Source organism: Rousettus aegyptiacus, unplaced genomic scaffold (assembly GCF_014176215.1).
Source record: "Rousettus aegyptiacus isolate mRouAeg1 unplaced genomic scaffold, mRouAeg1.p scaffold_m13_p_11, whole genome shotgun sequence".
Taxonomy (NCBI): domain Eukaryota; kingdom Metazoa; phylum Chordata; class Mammalia; order Chiroptera; family Pteropodidae; genus Rousettus; species Rousettus aegyptiacus.
In genome coordinates, this window is record NW_023416286.1 from 11,997,235 (window position 1) to 12,016,989 (window position 19,755).

Below are 19,755 nucleotides of genomic sequence, written 5' to 3' on the forward strand. Positions count from 1 at the left end.
CTTTAAAAATGATTCTTGGTAAACTTTAAAAGTATTTCTGTTACTTTGCCCTGACAGTCTATATTGCAGTAACTCAGCAACTTCAGTTACCATTTTGTTGTATGCTAGTTCATAGCAATATAAAACCACCCTGTATATTAAAGATAGTCAACTATAATATGCTGACTTCCTAAAATAATGGAGTAACATTTTTCTAAAACAAGTATGACATTTACTAATAGGAACTTGCCTTTTTCTGCAGTACAATATTAAAAAGTTAACCATTGGCACTTACAACTATATCTTCAAAATACGCTGCAAACTACAAAAATGGATGTTAATGTGCCACCAGCACTTCATGAAAGATATTAAGTTAGGAAGAGTATGGCTTAAATGTACAAAATATATGCTCCAAGTAGACTGGCTAAAATGTCAGACTTTTAAATAAAATTTGCTAAATTATTTACCTATTTCTATATAGTCTTAATAAAACTAAAGTAAGGTATTTTGAGGTACTTTTGGAGCAGAGTATCTTTAAAATGTAATCAGAGTGAAGTTGCTGGATTACTTGTATCTGTTGCTGCTGCTGTTGAAAGGCAGAGGAGAGCTGGAATCTCTGCTGAGGAAGGCTTTGCTCAGGTCTGTTCTCGGCAGAGCCAAGCTGAGACAACACTACAGAGAGGAGAAGGGGAAAGCAGGCCAGTCAAAAAGTTTGAAGGCTACCAGGGTTAGAAAAGGACAACACAGAAAATGAAATAATAGAAAAGTTATCAGTATGATTAATCTTAAAAAAAAAAATCACAGACATTTCAGAATAAATTTAGTCTCCTGTTAGTTGAGGGTACCACTGATTATAGAACTTCTTGGACATAAAAGGAAAGGGAGTATAGGTGTGCCTCAGCACTATATCCCTCTTTTTGCATCTCAATGAAAGTTAATACTAGTGCTATTTTGTTAAGAAGGCTTTCTTGCAAAATATAAAATGCAGTACATTGCTTTAAAATATAACCAGTGAAGAAGAAAAGAAATTGGGAGAAATCCAAGCTACCATAATGACAAAACTGGTAGATATTGTACGTTAAGTGCTTTAAACAAATATGTTGCAATGAGTTACCAGAATACATCATTAGCAACAAACATGGTGAACTGAGACTGCATTATTCCTTTTTGAGCTGAGTGGGACCACAATAATCAGTTCAACCCTCTCCCCATACAGATGAGGAAATGTGAGGCCTAGATGATTTGAGTGACTCACTCAAAAGCAATTAGTGGCAGGTCTGGAGCAAAGATCATAAGATTTTTCAGCCTAGAGTTCTTTCCACTAAATTATACTACAATTTTAAAAAAATACAGAGTGTGTGGTAGATTAATAATCATAAATCTCCACTTGGAAATTCATTAATTCTAATTAAGAACCTTACATAAGACCTTGTTTATTCTAAATTCACATACTGGGAGCTACACACACTGGGAGCTATACAGGATTCTACAGGTATAGTAAGCCTACTGATAATTCAAAATGTTACCTACATGATCACTCATTCAAACTACCACGGCTTATTACACATGTAACTTACTGATTTTAATGAAATGTGAAGTTACAAGTACCATCCTCAATTGACAAGACAATCTTCAATAAAGGTAAATCTTTGGTTTAACACTTACTGTTGGAAGTGGTAAGCAGTCATTTAGTATAATCTCATTTTTTACAAATGAGAAGTCGCTTACAGAAGTTATGCTACTGACATTAGATCTTAATTTGGGTAATTATCAGCTCCCGGAGAGAGACAATAGATTATATAATCTATAAATGCAGTCTTGACAACTCAGGAAAACTGAAGAGTTAATTTAACAGCTTTGGTAGCTTCCTAGTAAGCTGCATAATTGTTTAAAATTTTGCCAACAAACGGTAACATGAGGAAAACACAACTGCTGTTAACATATGTAGGCGAAAGAACTTTTAATTACTGTCAATGAAAACAAATCTTGGCGGGCTATCAGTCGATTTAATAGTTGACATATTAAATACAACTATACTTTTTCCTAGTTAATGCTTGCAAGAGAAGGAAAAGAAAAAACTAAAAAAAGTGAGATTCCCAACTATATTAAATACTTAAGAAATTCAATTTATGAAATTAAGATACTAACCAGCTGCCTGTGACTGCATAAAACTGCCTACTCCAGCAAGATTAACAACAGCAGCATGCTGAGCAGATAAGGCCTGTTCTTGACTGGTTGAACCTTGTTCAGAACCCTGAATAAAAAAATACATGACTTGTAAAAAAAAGAAAAAGTTTGTGTTGGTAAAGAGAAATTATATTTTTTCCTATATAAGAAAAAAATATCAACATTAGACTAAGTCTTGTAAAAAGAGTAACATAAGGAAAAGACTTAAAAGGTATTTAGAATTAGCAAGAATGAATTTATGGTAGTTTGAAAGGAATAAACCTAATTTTTTGTAATTAATTATTTTGGTTTATTATTTGATGTTCTATTAATAATTTCTAAGGCTTCTCTATAAAGCTTCATCAAACCTAATTTTTAAAGTTTAAAACCCTTTTTGCAACATAAATTTGGAATTTCTAGTAAGCACATTACATCAGATAAGGACATAAAAGGTACATGACTTATAAAGGAATATTTGACAGGACTGATGGTGAAATGTCTTATTTAATTGAGTTAAGAGAAATGCTGGGTGTGGGACCCAAGTTTCAGTATCTTTTAGTTTCCAAGATGATTCCAAAGTGTAGCAAAGGTTCAGAAAAATCTGTTGTTCCTTCTACTTTAATTTCACTGCAGTTTATAAATTTCATTGTTTGACAATATACAAATATTTCTTTTTGTTTATCTCCCCTCTGCCCTAAGCTTCATGATAATAGGGACATCTCTATTCGAATAGGGACAAAATACTATAAACGGAAGGATGAGGACTAGGTAGAAAACATAAGCCTGGGTTTGTAATCCCTGCTCTGCCAATTCACTGTATGGCCCTGAGCAAGTTATTCATCTGAATTTTTTCATACCATGAAAAATGAAAGTGACATAATGTATTCAGTATGGCTGTCCTGAGAATTAAAAGTAGGAACCCAATAACAGACTGCTACTATATAAGAAATGTTTGTTGAAACAAAGTAAATAAAAGAACTTGAAATATATTCAGAATAACAAAAAAAGTTACAATACAAAACATATGGGAAGCAGAAAAGCATATACCTGCTCCCCTGGGTGTTGAAGACTAGAAGTTGTGGGCTGCTGAGGTTGCTGGGGTATAAACTGGGAAAGCTGCTGCTGCTGCTGCTGCTGCTGCTGCTGCTGCTGCTGCTGCTGCTGCGTGTTGAAAATTAGTGAACCACCTGGAAGCTATTAAGAATTTAAACAAGAATTAGCCAATTTCACATATTTAAATTTCTTTATTCCAGAAATAATTTTGGAGCATTCCTTGTGTCAGGCATTCTTCTAGGGACTGAGGAAACAGGTGAACAAAAATGAAAACAAGATCCCTCTGCCTTAAAAAAAAAAATGGTCTATTTAAAAATAATTTTTAAGGGCTATTATGTTAATACTCTCAAACATAAATCTTTCTGCTTCATGTTATATATCCAAATATACACTGCTTTTATTTAACTCTTCTTATGCCTCAATACAAAATAGCATCAAGTGTAGTGAAAGTGTAAACAAAAAGCTAGTGAAAAATCATTTATATTTGTGAAAATTCATCTCTCAAAATTTATTCTAGCGTTGCCAAATGAAACGTATGGATGCTTATATACTATATGAGAAATTGCAAAGCTGAAAAGAAAGTCCATTAGATGTCTACATTTAGTTTGGACACATTACTTGCTCTGTCATCATGAATCTAAATTCGTATTTTTGTAAAAAGGTTTTAAAAGGCAGAAAACTCCATATTAAAAATTAAAACTACACATTCCAAATGCATCAGGAAACAGATGATTTTTCCATGTTATTCTGGAGGGGTTTAAGTTATAAGCACATTGAAATACTTAGGAGAAAGTCCAAGTACCAAATACAGATCTCTTTGGTCTGTAGTTAAAAAAAGATGTTCCTGAGTCAAAAATCTCTACACCTCGTACAGCTCATAGCTCATTGTTGAGTGAATTTGGACATAACACAGGTCAAATTTTCCTTCCACAGTCAAATAATAAACTTTAACAAAATGTAATTAATTTATCAAGTGGCATTGTTCTTATTCCTTACTATCAATTCTACTAAGGAATTCCATTCCTCTCATATTACTGAGACTAAGCCCTAAGAGAAATTCCAACAGCAACACACAAAAATGCTGGCTAATAAACCAATGTGATCTGTGGTTTGCCCAAATTATAAGCAAATTGTTCTGCAATTATAGTCTTAATGACACTGTTTGCCCCTTAGATAAAGAAATAAGTTTTTAAGTTTTGATTATAAACACATTTCCTGATTTGTTATTTCTGAATACCAGTTTGCGTTGACCAGTCTGTTATTTCTCAATAATGCACAGCTCTGCCATTTGGTCTCCAGATCTTATACACGTCTACCTTTTCTAAAAATTCTATGTAGATAATTCGTTTTCCAATGTAGGTTAGTTAATACAAGACGCCATGCTTAAAGGACCTCAAGCATGACTCACCCAAATACTGAGTCACACACAATGTGAACTAATTCTCCACCTTCAATCTCTTTATACATTGACACTGATAATATGTAAAGAAAAGCCTCATCATTAGACAAAAGCTTAATCTAACATTTACTGAATGACAGGGTGCCTGGCACTGTGCTAAGAAATCATTCTAAGGAAAAGAACACATACCTATTTTTAAAATGTCTACTTCAAGCAAAAAATCTGTTGTAAGCAAAAAGCAATATATATATTTATGCATAAAATGTTTGTTGAGAGAAGAATTACTTTCTAAGTGTACCTACTGCTGCTACTGTCGTAAGTATTCTCCTTGGTTGTTGTCAATTTTCCACACTGCAACAGCTAGTTTTTGATTCAGCAGCAAAGTGTGATGTATAGGGTACCCATTCTTTCTACTACCCACCTGACCATGCATAGGTAGCAATAATTAACCACACCCTCATTAGACTCTGAACCATCTTAAAATTTCAAGTGCTAATACATACAAACATACATTGTTAAAAAAAATCAAAGTATAAAAACTAATCAAAAGTAGTGTTTCAGGTTTACCTGGAGTAGATTTAAGGGCCTGAGACTTGAAGTATTTTTTAAACCAAATGGAACACCTGTTAAATACAACTCATGGTTATAACAGGGAATTAAAACTATTACACTTGAAAATATTTAATACTTTTGTATATATTACATTTCAAGTACTTTCTCTCCATAGATATGCTTCATTTCCTATACTTTTAAAATATCTTAAAAACAAAAAATATTTTCACTAATTTCCATCAATACTGACACCAAAGATGTGGAACACCACATGTACATTTTATTCTATTTCGTAAACTGAGAGTTCTTTATCACTACTTTGACTGTTATACCTAGAAGTACGTAGAGACCAGAAATATAATTAAACTGTCACAGTTGTGCACACGCAAATTTTCAGCGTTGGGATCTCCTGGCAGTCCTCAGTGCTACAGTATACGATAATCGTATCTCTACGAATCAGCGTGCTCTGTGCTATTAAAGTAATGCTGGTAATAATGCCGAAGAACGGTGAATTTTGTGTGTGAGGATCAAACCTGAAAGTCAGAATCAATGCTATGTTAATTCTGAACTTATTCCTCCCAAATCTGTGACACAACATAAAGCAAGGATGATTGGCAAACTTTTTCAGTAGACTTAGCTAGACACACATATCCACTGTTGCATAGTCTTTTTGTTTGTTTGTTTGTTTGTTTTGTTTTAGTTTTAAATATATCTTCTAACGTCATTCTTAGCTTGGACTACAAGTTTTAGTTTGCTGACCCTGGACTCAAAGTAAGTGTTTTGCTCACTGACAATATACACAATTTGAAAACTAATTTAAAAAGTATCTAGTCCTCTAAGCAGGTACTTGTATTAAAAAAAAAAATAAAGTAAAAAGGTTAAGAGGTAGGAAATTCACTGTTGATAGCATAATCAAATGAAAATATGACAATACTGATTTTCCTCAGGAATTCTCATAAGAATTGACATAATTCCTTTAAAGGTAGGTGACATCTGTATAACACTTTAAAGCTTACCAAAGATACTTTCATATCACTTCATTTAGACTCCACAGCATCTGGAGCCACATGTAACTGGGAGTTACATGTAAATATATTCTAAATTCAACATTTGATTCCATTTCCACATTTATGCACATGAAAGTAAGAACACTGGCCAGAATTAGGAAATCACAACAATCTGTAACATATGTAAATGAGATTCTTTAAGTTCTTTCTTAAGTCATACAAGTTTTTCATGAATTTTTCTTACTATGTCATTTGTTTTACCAGTAAGAAATTGGACTGTTCCAAGATACTACATTCTCTTAAAGAGCACTAAAAAATAACACACAAATAGTTGAAACTGTTTTCTAGTACATGTAATATTTCTATGCTACAACTTCTGTTGCTAATGATGATGATAATGACAATACTTTTGAATGCTTAGGTCTACGGTGCTTCATCTCTATATACCCATTTAATCCTCACAATTATGAGGTGTAAAATGTTATTATTTCCCATTATATTTATGAGAAAAATGAGGCACTAAGGCAACTTCCCCATGATTACACAGCTAGTAAGCTGCACAACCAGGACTCAAATTCAGGCACCTGGCTCCAGGACCTTAGCTTTTAACTGCCATGCTATGTTGCCTTTCTTGCACAAGATATGTTTTCAAAATACATTTCTTTCACTTGGAATAAGACTACACTGACAACAACAAGACTATCAATGTTCATTTTATTATGTTTGGAAGACAAACATACAATATGCATAGACTTACAGGCTTAGCTAGTTTCTTAACAAAAGTCAAATGCTAGATGGTTTTTAATTCAAATATCAGAACTTTAAAGACTTTTGAAATGAAAGTCTTTCATTTAAAAAGCCTTTTTCACATGATACTTCATGAAATAAGAAAGTCATTGTCTTTAATAATACCCTTAAAATGATGTTTTCGCATTAGCATGTACTTTAATTTTTTTTAGAGATTATTATTTCCAATATTCTGACCTGCTTGAGAAGCTGCCTGCATTGCACCTGGCAATGCATTTGGTAGCAGGCCTCCTGAGGGAAGAAGGCCACTCAAGTTTATTCCTGCAGGAGTTATGGCACCAGTGTTACAGCCCAGCATAGGGTTTGAACCACTCATTAAAGCCTGAGCTCCACTGCAGAAGAAAACAACAAAGCATTAAACTTGCACTACAAAAGGAAAAATCAGCCGCATAATTTCAGATTAAAAAAACAAACGACTCAACAAATACAATTACATAATCCTATCTTAAATATCAACTTAAAGCTGTTTCATTTTTTTATGCTGAAAAGTGACACCGAGGTTGGCTAAAATTAGGTACTCTATATTTATCAAGATTTAAAACATAATTTGAAAGAGTAAAGCACCAATCAAGTTATTAAAAAATGGTGACAGAGGACAAACGGGAAAATCTAAACTATTGCCAATGTGTAGTAGTATCATCTTAGTGCAGGTTATAGATGTTAACACCTAAAATAAAACATACTTGTTGAGACTGTTTCTAGCCTATTTTCTTTCTAGTTTCAGTAATACATAATTTGTTCTTAACTTCATAAATAAGAATTCATTCAGATTGGTGAGAGCATCTTTAAAAAAAAATCAGGGCATCGATGTAAACTTACCAAACAGAGCCCACTACATTGATGAAGTTAAGTCCAGCAGAGTTTGCCATGACCTGGGTGGCTGTGGTTCCTGGAGTTATAGATGTTACCATGGTGGAAAGAGGAATGGTTGTTACAGGCATTGCCTGGCTCAGAGACCTTTGCTGCTGAGCAAACTGAGTTAACAAAGTGGGCTGAGGGGTGAAGCCTGAATCTTGGGGAGTAGGGGTGGCTGAAGGGGCAATAGGAGTTGAGCTCTGAGCATCAGGAGGGTGTGGGGCCGATGAAGGGGTTGGTGTAGGAGTAGATGGCTTAGGAGTTCCAGATCCTGCTCATTGAGAAAAATAAAAATTGCTAGTTTGTTATAAATGGCCAGTCCTTTTTAAAAGAAGGTTAATGGAATCTTACTTAGCACTGACAATTTGTTCCAGTTTTTTTAAGCAGTTAACTGCAAGTGTTAATTTCTACACATGATACATGAGTGTTGCTACACTCAATTACAATTAAGGATGCAGTATATCACCTAAAAATCCCATTCGATACTATTACAATAACAGTAAAAATATACATTTGTATTCTACCACAGTACCCCTTTAAAAGTTATTTTCCTATATGCTACCTTTGGCCTAAAAAGTTCAAAAGGAATTCAAATTAATTTTTGTTATTTATGATTTCACTAATTTAGGACTTCATTTAAAAATATTGCTTATTTTCTATAACAGTCTGAGATAAACTCAACATACTAAATAAATTATGTATGGTTAACAATCATATTTGGCACCTAAATATACATGTTTAATTCCTAACACATCAAGTTTATCCTGACAAACAAATTTACAAAACACAGTTATAAAGTAAATATTTGATAGATAATACTGCATCTTTAACGGTAACTGTGTACTTCTGTTTAAATGTAGAATGTATAGAAAAATCTGTTGTGAATGAAGTATGCACAGTTTATCAACTTTTTTAAAAAAAACAAAAACAAAAAAATAAAAAACAAAAAACCAAAAAATAAAACCAAAAGCTCTTGAGGTGTTTTCTTTTTTAGCTTTCATGTCCTGCAGAAAGAAAGGAAAGAAATGTGAATGTCCAGAAGCTGTCACTCAACCCTTACTTAAAGTAACAACTGTGTGCAGTAGATTAACATAATCCATACCCACAACATAAGAAGTGTGAATAAGACTTTCAGGAAATTTATAAATTTTTCTTTGTGCAAAACAAGAAGGCAGAAAAATTACACCTTTTGAGCTATCAGGATGAAGATGTTTCTATCTAATGCAAAGACCACCCTATCACTGTGCAGTGCACTACAATGTTCAGCAAACTTTAGTTATCGATTAAAAAAATATCTAAAAAAACGGAAATGCTTTTTTGCAAATAGGTACCTAAATATCTCAGGTACTTATTAATCTGAAGAAATTCTCCCAAACTAATGCTAGAATTCTAGTATAACTCTTCCTGATGGTAAAAAAGAAAAAAAGAAAAAGAAAAAAAAAGAAAAAAGAAAAAGAAAAAAAAAGAAAAAAAGAAAAAAGTATTTAGTACATTTTAATTTCTTCACAATAATGCTTTATGATCATCACCAGGTTTTAGTAATTGACAACAATTTATAAGAGTGTAGGAGTGTTTCTGAAAAACTGACTTTCAGTTTATCACCACCTTAGAACAAGTTGGCTTCTTACATACACAAAGATAAGATTGCAGCAACAACTGTTATGACTTTTTTCATATAAGCTGCCTAGTTTACATAAAATGTAAATGGTCCTAAAAAGTATTTGGAATCTTATTGCCACATTTAACTATCAGGTATTTTTTTAAAGGAGATGTGTAGGTTTTAAATCTATAATAAGAAAGGTATACACAAAGTGCATACATACAGAAAAACATACAATTACATTAAACACATAATACATACAATCAACAAGAAGTCTGAAGCGTCTCAAAACTTACACATTTTAGGTACACAGTACTTTCAGATTTCACTATTCCACTGGTCAAAAAAAGCTGTCTTAAAAAACACTAACACTAAAGCTTATGAAAAGTTAATGAAGAATTTACATTATGACTCACTTTGTGATGAACTGGCAGGTGACAGGGCAGCTGGAGAAAGCATGCTACCTTGACTGAGATCCACAGATGACTTCCGAGAAAGACTTGGTGGCTTAGAAGAAGGAGGAGGAGTTGGAGATTTCAGAAAGCTGCTGGCCTGCTGTGGCGTAAAATAGTTACCTAGAATATAAAAGCCATTTCCTAAATTTATAATTCAAAATCCTGTGAAAATCAAAATACGAGTAAAGTTTTAAAAACAGATTATGATTACAGAAAATTAAGAAATGTCATACCTGAGAAACTATTTCCTGAGCTTGAGGGAAGTTTGATGGGTGGCGGTCGATGTTTTACTCCTTTCCCCAGTACTGAAGACTGAACAGACATGGTCTCAGGCTGCTAAAGGACAGTGACGCAAAGTATACTTATTAAGGTTATGGCCAAATCAGTAATTCATAAATTAATACCACTCTAACTCATAGGTGAACACAACTTAAAACTTTGCAAAGCACCCTTAGTGAGTATAGGTTGGATATCACAGATGTTACAGAAGAATATAATTTCACATAAGAAGTCCATGAAATAACCGACAGCGTGTAAAGAATGGAGGAAATATTTGAGTAAACAGGTGGGGAGTTTGAGGGGGAAGAGCAGAGGAGTAAGATGAAGACGAAGATTCATCCTTAAATCTTTTCTGGGAGAGTAATAACTGTTGAAGCCAGGTGATTAGTATACACGGGTGTTCATTATACTTTTTGCTCTACCTTCATGTACATTTAAAAATTTCCATTATAAAAAGTTAAATAATAAAAAAAGTTAAAAGTAAAAATAAAACTAAACACCTCCTCCATCCCTCAAAAATATAGTCCTCAACATTTCTCAGATTACTTTAAAAACAATTAGACACAAAAATCAACACTATGAAAAATGTTAGGTGCAAAAATGTAAACAAACACACTTCTGCTTCTTTCCCTGGAGAAAGCTGACTCAGGCTGGCTGAACCACTGGAGCTGTGCGACATCTTGACTGGACACTTGGCTTCATTCTGGACCAGTTCCTGGTATTGACTGACTACCCTGAAATATTAGGGGAAAAAAGAATTAATTAATTCTTTTAAACATATACTATACAGAAAATTAAATTAAAAATGTTCCATCAAAATTAACAAAAAAATTAAAATCTGGCAATTTACCTTTTTATTAAAAGTGTACTTTCTTCTAATCTTTTCAACTGACAAGCTAATACTCAAAACATTTTGCATTTATATCAACAATCTAAAGATATATTTTCAATATCTTCTAATACAGAAATTACAGGATTATTTAAAACCAATAAGCAGCCAAAAAAATTACCACTGACTTTCAACTTACATTCTGATTAAAGTGCTACCTGGAAATCATCTTCCTTACCTACAATAGCTATGTCTATCTAAGTTTTTTTATTTAAAATAAGACTATTTTAAACATTATTCAATTGTTGTTTTCCTAATTGTTTTTCTTAAATCCTAGTAATATCTATGGCATAACTAAAATCAAAGCTTTGATGCCTAATGAAGTATTCTCTATCCTCTAAGAAGAAAGTTCTTCATATCTATCCAGATAAAGTATCAAGACACTAGTATTTTTACCTCTCAGCATCAGTCTTTGATCCAATAATAAACCTAAAATATTTTAAAAAGAAAAAAAGAAAAGTATCACATAAGAGTTCTCTTAAGGAGCTCTGGGTTTACTTTTGAAGACTTCCATATTTTAGTAAAAATAATTTTACAAATTGAGTTAAAATCTACCAGATATGACGAAAAAAATTTTTAAATACATTTAAACTTCTTAAGGAGTAACCAAGGTTTGCATGCAATAAAATAATTCTGTTAAAAATATGACTGATTTAATGAGAGATTTGTTTTGGTATGAAACTTTAAGTATCATAAAATTTGGACTGAAAGTTATATACATTCTTGCAAGTATCTGAGCTATAGCAAAATTCACTGAACTACATTTGCAAGGCCTTTGATTTAACCTCACGTTAACCTTTGATTTTGGAAGTCATTAGTCTACACAGCAAGACCACAGAATATATTTTAGACAAGGAGGATAGTTTATTGCTAATTCAGATAAAATATCTTTACTAAATCTTTTTAAAGAGTTTGACATTTACGTGACTTCTTAACAAATTAAAATAATGAGTTTATTTTTTAATTACCAGTTTGAATGATCATCTGTGGAGGAACTGAAATATAAAATATAAAAAACCTGGTTAATGCAGCTCAAACTTTAACTTCATCATTAAATCAAGTAATTTACAAGTCTGGAGAATGACTGGAAGGTAATAATCATGCAGCATTTTTGGAGCAATTCCCCGATGTAAAAGCAAACAATTTTTTTGTCAAACAAATCTAATTTGCCTTTTTTGAACTGATTTTGTTTTAAATGAGAACATATGTTACATGCCCCTGTGCTCAAAAAAGTTAATAAATTTATTTAAAATGATCAATGTATATCTTAAGGGAAAAAAATTTTTTTTAATATAGGTAATCGAAATAACTGATCTTTCAGAACATTGCTATGTGAAAAAATTGGCTAAGGACTCCCTGACTGCTACCATTCCCTTCTATCGACTTTTATTTAGGTAATGGTGATGTTTATTCTGTAAAATCTTTCTGCTGCAATTTCAATTAGTATTTTGTGTAAGTATATGTTTTGTAAATGACTTAACATAGACCTGGCCCCTGCTTTTTTTCTCCTGAGCTCCTTTTTACTTCTTTTCAAAACAGCATCAATTTGATTAAAAAGGTAGTAATAAAAATAAAACTAAATACCGGTCACTTGTACTAAATACACATAGCTCCTAAATTTAGGAAGATCAACTATATATATTTCTAGAGCTAATAACTACATTAAGCACTGAGTCCTTAATGCAGTGCTGAAATACCTAGCATCTTCAACAGATTTTACATACACAGTAAACTCGCTTCTCATTTAAATAGATCGTTACCCGAAAACACCTCCAGCTCACAGAGAGGTTAAAGTCTAAATGACAACACATAAATATACCAAGAGGAATATTTCACAGGCATTTCCTTCAATGTTAGTATAAATTATGCAATTAGTTTTTTTTTAAATTACTGTTATTATAAATAACTCTTGGACAACATGGTATCTAAAATTTAAGTTTATTTAGGTCCACTACCAAATCTAATTAAAGTATTTAAGTAACAAATGAATCTCCAAGGAGAAATTTGTATTCATTAACAGTTTATTAGTAGTTGCTAAATAAAATCTGATGGCTGATTTCTGTAAATTAAAACACTCACTGGGATGGAGACGTCTGGCTGTCACTTTCTTCATCATCTTTACATGGCTGAATTTTACCATAGTAAAGTGGATCACCAAGTGATTGCAAAATGGTCAGCTTTGTTTTCTGATACTGATTACCAGCTTCACATTCAAACACATAATCATCTTTTATATCCTATAAAAGGCAGAGTATGAATGAAAAGGGGCCACCTAACAGAGCCTGACAAACTCAATAACTGAAAGTAACCACAGGAAATGTTCTGATCATAAAAACTAATAGAGCATGTTATAATGAAGACCTATATGATAATCTTTACTTTGAACAAACCGTATCCATTGTTTTTGTGCACTCTGGATAACATACTTAAAGGTCAGAACAATATCTTCTCCAGACCTCCAGAAACACCCTAGAACTAGGGTGAGACCCTGGAATTCCTTACGATTATCTTTCACCCACATATTTCTGTAAACCACATGTTAGCAATCCTGCAGCCACCAATGTAAAAGAAATATATATATCCCCAGTTTACTTTTTATCCAATCCTAGATTTTCTCACTTTATCTTCTCCTGCCTTCTTAACCTATCACCAATGGATTTAATGTAACCTTTCTTCTGTCTTCTTTGATTCTAATGTAAAACTGCTATTCTCAATCCTTGAGATTTTGCTTCTGGGTCTGGCCCTCAGTTCTGGCTCACATAAACTCTTTAAACATTTCTTTAGATTTGAAATTTCCTTTGTGGACACCAGATAAAAACTGTCAGTAAACATATATGCAATTAACAAAAATCAGGTATAAATGACACACTGACACATTTGCCAATAGGAAAATGTATGGCACATAGGATATAAATCTGTTTAAGATTGCCTGAGAGAATAAAGCCCGGAATTCTTTTTCACGTGATACTTTACAAATGAGAGTTCCACTAGGAGATTAAGGTAACAAAGCCTGAGTGAAATATAGCAAAAGTTCATATATATGGGTGTAAATATTAAAAGAATAAAACTTTCAAAGGCAGATCTGTTTCTACTTGTCATTAGTCTTTTTACTACTGTACATACATCTCTCATCATTTCACTCCTAGATTCACTTTAGTTAATACATTGTGTCTATTTCTTCTTTCAAGAAGTTATTGCAAATAGAAAAACTTACAAAGAATATTTCTCTTAAAAGACATACTTAGAATTTACTAGTTACTAACTTGAAACACATATCAGAATTACCAAAATGACACTAAAAGTAAAACTAGTTATGCATTAAAATTGCCTTTTAAACTGGAAACCATACCTTACAAAAGACAAAACTAAATAATTGTTCTTTTAATGACCACCCAGAAAATTCTTTTAAAAAAGATCCCAAATGTCTAACCATTATGCTGTACACCTGAAACTAATATAATATTGAATGTCGACTCATTGAAAAAAAGAAAACGGTCAAAAAAAATCCCAAACTAAAGGCACCTGTACTTCATGTTTAATAAATTCAGACCCCACATTAGAAACAGCATCATTTGAAATGAGGACTGCAACGGTTACTTACATGGGCTGGCCAAACTGTTGGTTGTGAGTCATCAGATTTGATAGACTTTTCCACTTTAGCATATTTCTCCACCTAAGCAATCAAACCAAGAGACACCAGATATAATGGAATCAATATTATGACCAATGAGAAGAATCTAACTTAACTATATATTTTCTAGCACAAGAAGTATTAAATCACTAGCATCAACTACTTTGCTTCAGTAGTTTAAAACTCTGATACATTTAATTAAACTGATTTTAAAAATAAAACAAAATTAGAATCTCCTTGCCACTAAATAAACGTAATAAACGAGGTGTTTTCTTGGACTGTCTGAAAGAATGGAGTGTCAGAGAGGTGATTAGGACCAGGACCTTTTCCTCTGGATGGGTTTTTAATGAATAGGAGTTGCCATGTAACAGTGGGGACAGAAGTAGGAGGCAACTAGAAAAGTAAAATTATAATTGATAAAATTTTTATGAACATTTTCCATTTTCTAGTCAGACTTGGGCTATATATTTTGTGTATTTCCTATTAGTCTTTGCAAATCAAATGCTCGTTATCTTCCTGGTAGCCATGACCTTAACAGTAACAGACTCGCTTGGGCACTTAGTAAACATTTAGATTTCTATATCCCTCCCCTGGAGACCTGACTCAGTAAGCAGGTGTGAAGTGCAGCCTGAATCTGTATGTTAACTGGCATCCTAAATTATTCTTCTGATCAGTTAGACTGAGAAATTTTGTATTAGAGTTTTGTTACTTAAAGTGTGGTCTGTAGACCCCAGTTCCACGCAACCTAAAAGCTTGTCAGCACTACAGCATCTCAGGCCCAAGTCCAAGCTTGCTCAATTGGAATCTGCAGTTTAACAAGCAACCCAGGTGATGTGTATTTACATTAAAGTCTGGGAAGCACTGCTTTGTATAGCTACCCTGCCCTCTAAAGCTAAACTCCACCCTTGGTATTTACACTAAACCTCTCTTCTCAGAATGGATTCCTGGAAAAGCACATAAGTTACCAAAACAATAAGATGGTTTACTCTCTCAAGTTGTATATACCATCATTTTTGATGATTTTGGTATTGTGCTTTTCACAAATCAAAAAAAAAAAAAAAATCACAGATAAAAAGAATAGTACATGTGCCAGCCTGAGAAGGATGCAGAAAAAGAGCAGACATCTGTTTAAAAAAAAGAAAAAAACCTAACCAATTATAAAGAGTTGAATGAATACTACACAAAGGAATGCAGAAGAAAATAAAAGACATAATGCGACCTCTCATCAAAAGATCTCTTTCCTGTCTTTAAAGCATTTTATAGCTCATGTGTATTATGGATCAGCAAAGAATACCACTCAAGGTTCCTCATCTTGGCCACCACTCCAATATTATTTTTTAAATTTACCCAGTTTGAAGAAAGAAGCATTATCAGAAAACTATAATAAAATAGTATGAAACAAAAACCAGAAGCATTTTACGCATACAATATAGTATGTACCATCTTTCCCCACATTTCTAAATTCTTTGGTTAGTATTCCTGCTCTAAATGCAGAACTAAATTAAAGAGTATTACAGTATTACAGTCTTACACAGGTTAATGTGGTGAAAGAATATAGCTTCTAAAACTGAGCAGTTGATTTAGAAAAAAACTCATTTTGTTTTTTAAAAAAGACTCTTTATTTTCCCAAAGTATATGCTACTATTTGTTAAACTCAGGAGCCTTATTATGAAGATAAGTGTGGTTCATGAACTAACTTACATCCACTTCCGATGGTATGGCCAAATTACAGGGATTCCGTTTCCACATATCCACACACTGAAAAATTAAAAACAGTAAAAATATACTGAAAATTCAAAATAAGGGAAGGCTTTTGGCATAACAATAAGATAAATTTTTAAAATACATATGTGTGTGTGTATATATATATATACACACACACATACACACACACTTACATTTCCTGCTTTAGAAATTTTGAGGTCATAATGCTGACCTGCTTTTCTTTCCTTTCTTTTTTGTAAGAAATCAAGTAATTTTAGCTGAGGAGGAGGTGGACAATGAGACAGATCCTGCTGTCTATTCAGAGAGGACCTGGAATACCTCTTGAAACACCTGAAATATTAAGAGATGTGAATTAAACAAAGCTAATAAAAGAAATTCAGAATAAATATAGGTTTAAATAAGCATTAAACATATAACTAAATCACAAGTATTTACAGAATACTACCATTTGCCAAGCAATGTCCTAGGCACTTGTGAAATAAAAATAACAAGACAGACAAAATTTCTCTAATTATAGAGCTGATAGTCCAGTGTGGAAGACAGACATCCACAAGTAAACAGGTAAGACCATTTCAGATAGCAATAAGCAGAAGGAGAAAAAAACAGGGTGCAGGGTACTATAAGTGATAGAGAGGGCAACATTAGTTAAGGGAAGGACTCTGGAAAAATGATGTGTGAGATGAGACATGAATGACAAGAAGGAACCAGCCATGGAAAGATCAGGGAATGAGTACTTGAAGCAGAAAGAATTTTAAAAAGTGATGAGAGAGAAATAAACTTGGTTTGTTTCAAAAACAGAAAAAACAGGTGTGACTTTAACATCAGGGTCCACTCACGAGGTATGGTCAGAGAGCAAAGCAGGAGTCTTGGAGATCAATGATAAAGTGTTTAGACTTAGTATAAAGTCTGACGGAATAATTTCAGGAAAATTTAAGCAAGTGGTGGCATGATATGCTTTGAAGATTGTAAAAGGTTTCTCTGGTTTGCTTATATGGCAACCAGACCAGAAGGCAAGAAAGGGGAAAACAGGAAAACCAATTAGGTAGGAGTTTATTACAGAAATCAAGATGAAGATGATGGTGGCTTGGACTAAGATACCGGCACTAGGCACGGGGAAATGTGAATGAAGATATAAGGAGATTTCACAGTACTGCTGATAGATCCGATATGGACTTATTTTACTACTTTCGAAGCTGTACCTTTTCCTCGGCATATATTATTTCAATAGTAAACAGGGGATTTAGAAAATGAATAGGTTTTTTTGAAGAGGGTCCAAGTGGACACTCAATTTGTAAAGAGAACTTAATCATGAGCCAACTATAATTGCAGGGCAAATTAATATGCATTCTTTTATAAAGTATAAGAAATGGCTAAAACATTTAAAGACAAATTATCATGTTATAAAAAGGCAGTTAGTTATCAACTGACTTCTAAAACTGAATTTATTTTCCTAAACCTCAAAATGACTGCTTTATAATATTAACAAAATTTAAATGGATTACTGGATATTAGTAAGTAATAAATTATTCATTCTGTTTATACTTGTCTTATCTTTTTAATGAAAAGACTCTAAGTATATATGAAGTCTGTTCTTCAGAAGACTACAAAGAATGTACCACTTCTATATAAGAGTATTAAAAAACTGTAATACACAAAAATACAAGGCAATTAAAAACTTTTTTTTTTTTTTTTTAAAAAGCACTTGCTTTGGAGGGGAAAAGCACCATAAATAGCAAAATTTAGAGCTACTTATCTAGGAGCATCTTTTGGTTTATCCTTCCACAAAGGTAATTACCGTTTCATTGGGCGTGTGTTCATCTTTTGCTTGTTGTAGAGCAGTCTGTTTGCAGTGCATGTTACGGTTATCGAAGGATCAAGGCACAGCGGTTCAGCTGTAGCTAGGATGAGTTGGCTCTCAAGCAAAAGTTTGTCTTCCTGAAATGGTAAGAGCACATGTCAATACCAAAGTTAAGATTTTCAAATCATATATCAATTCATTTAGAAATATTCCTTGGAACTCTACTAAAGACTACAATAAAATATATTATTTGGAGTTTCAATTCAGTGTGTAAACTTTAGAAACTTGAGAGCATAATAGAAATTCAGTAATTAATACAGTGTACAAAAAGGTCAAATTATGGATGCCTATTTCTTAGTCCAACTAATATTTACTGAGCATCCACTCTGTTAGACACTGTTCTAGAGTTGGGGATGAAGTCGTGAACAAAAAGATAAAATCTTCTCCCCCAAAGCTTACAGGATCAAGATGGATCACAGTACTTTCAGTAACTAGGAGACGATGGTACCATTCTATGCCTGGCTTAATTTCATTACAATCAAAATGACTACACTAAGACTGGGTAAACGCTACAAACCCAATTCCAAAGAGCATACAGGCTTTTTACTGTTATCACATAACTTTAGTAAATCCTTTCTTTTTTCACTTAATCTCTGAAATGTCTTAATAGCTGTAGCTAAATAGTCAAATGAGTCAATATTATTGCTAAGAATTTCTGCAAAAAAAGAAACACTGCTTCTTTAATAGTGTCATTCAAGTTTTAATTATGAAAGTTGTCAAAAATACATAGAAAAAGAAGTGTAATGACACCCACTTACTAACATTCATTTTGTTCATTTGTTTGTTTTGCTGGACTAATTTAAAATACATCTCTGACACTGTATAATGTCACCTGAAAACACTTCGGCATTCACTTGCAAATACAGACTTCTAATATCCAGTCTATATTTAAATTTCCCATTATATCTAAAGTATATTTTTAGTTTGTTTGAATTTAAACTTAAATGTGGCCTACACATTGTATTCATTTTTTTCCTCAAACATTTTTCTATTCTGTAATGATCATGTTTTCTTTTCCTATGCAATTAAATTGCTGGATTTGACCACTTGCTTCCTCATAGTATTATTTTTAACTGAATCTAACTGGTCACTTCCTCGTCTTGTCATTTATTAGTTTTTCTTCTCTGAATTCCCAAACTGTCAGATTTAAAGACTTGATTCAGGTTCTATTTTTCCAAGTAGAATTCATGGTACTACAGTGTACTTTCTCACGCATCATACCAGTAAGCATGCAATGATCGACTGTCCCAATTTTAGACTAATGGTTTTTTTCAGATCTCTGCATTATAAAAATTCTCAGGAACTGTAATCTAATGGTTTTTCATATCTAAGAATTTCAGCTGTCTAGATCCATTAGTTAAGATTTCTAAGTGATGATATTTTTAAAAGCCTATCATTTCTTTTAAACCTATTAGCTGAAATTTTTCTAGAGCATTGCCTTTAGTTACTATTTGGCTACTTAATGTACAGTTCATACAGGAAAAGCAAAATAAATGCTAT

At 32.8% G+C, this 19,755-nt stretch overlaps 1 protein-coding gene across 17 annotated transcripts in view; it reads right to left on the reverse strand.

The window, feature by feature from the left end:
- Positions 1–19,755, reverse strand: part of SUPT20H (SPT20 homolog, SAGA complex component) — a 32,105-nt gene that overhangs the window by 671 nt on the left and 11,679 nt on the right. For 8 of the 17 annotated variants that reach the window (XM_016132761.2, XM_016132766.2, XM_016132758.2 and 5 more), the window contains 16 exons: positions 18,193–18,332; positions 16,571–16,727; positions 16,374–16,430; positions 14,643–14,714; positions 13,121–13,278; positions 12,010–12,036; positions 11,438–11,470; positions 10,769–10,886; positions 10,107–10,209; positions 9,835–9,993; positions 7,783–8,089; positions 7,141–7,295; positions 5,165–5,220; positions 3,193–3,339; positions 2,128–2,233; positions 548–651 (listed from right to left, as the gene is read on the reverse strand). In XM_016132761.2, the coding sequence (XP_015988247.2) occupies positions 548–651; positions 2,128–2,233; positions 3,193–3,339; positions 5,165–5,220; positions 7,141–7,295; positions 7,783–8,089; positions 9,835–9,993; positions 10,107–10,209; positions 10,769–10,886; positions 11,438–11,470; positions 12,010–12,036; positions 13,121–13,278; positions 14,643–14,714; positions 16,374–16,430; positions 16,571–16,727; positions 18,193–18,332 (1,899 nt within the window). Of the gene's footprint in view, positions 1–547; positions 652–2,127; positions 2,234–3,192; positions 3,340–5,164; positions 5,221–6,165; positions 6,329–7,140; positions 7,296–7,782; positions 8,090–9,834; positions 9,994–10,106; positions 10,210–10,768; positions 10,887–11,437; positions 11,471–12,009; positions 12,037–13,120; positions 13,279–14,642; positions 14,715–16,373; positions 16,431–16,570; positions 16,728–18,192; positions 18,333–19,755 lie in introns of those variants that run through there. The other 9 variants (XM_016132767.2, XM_016132769.2, XM_036228494.1 and 6 more) reach the window with 6 other exon arrangements.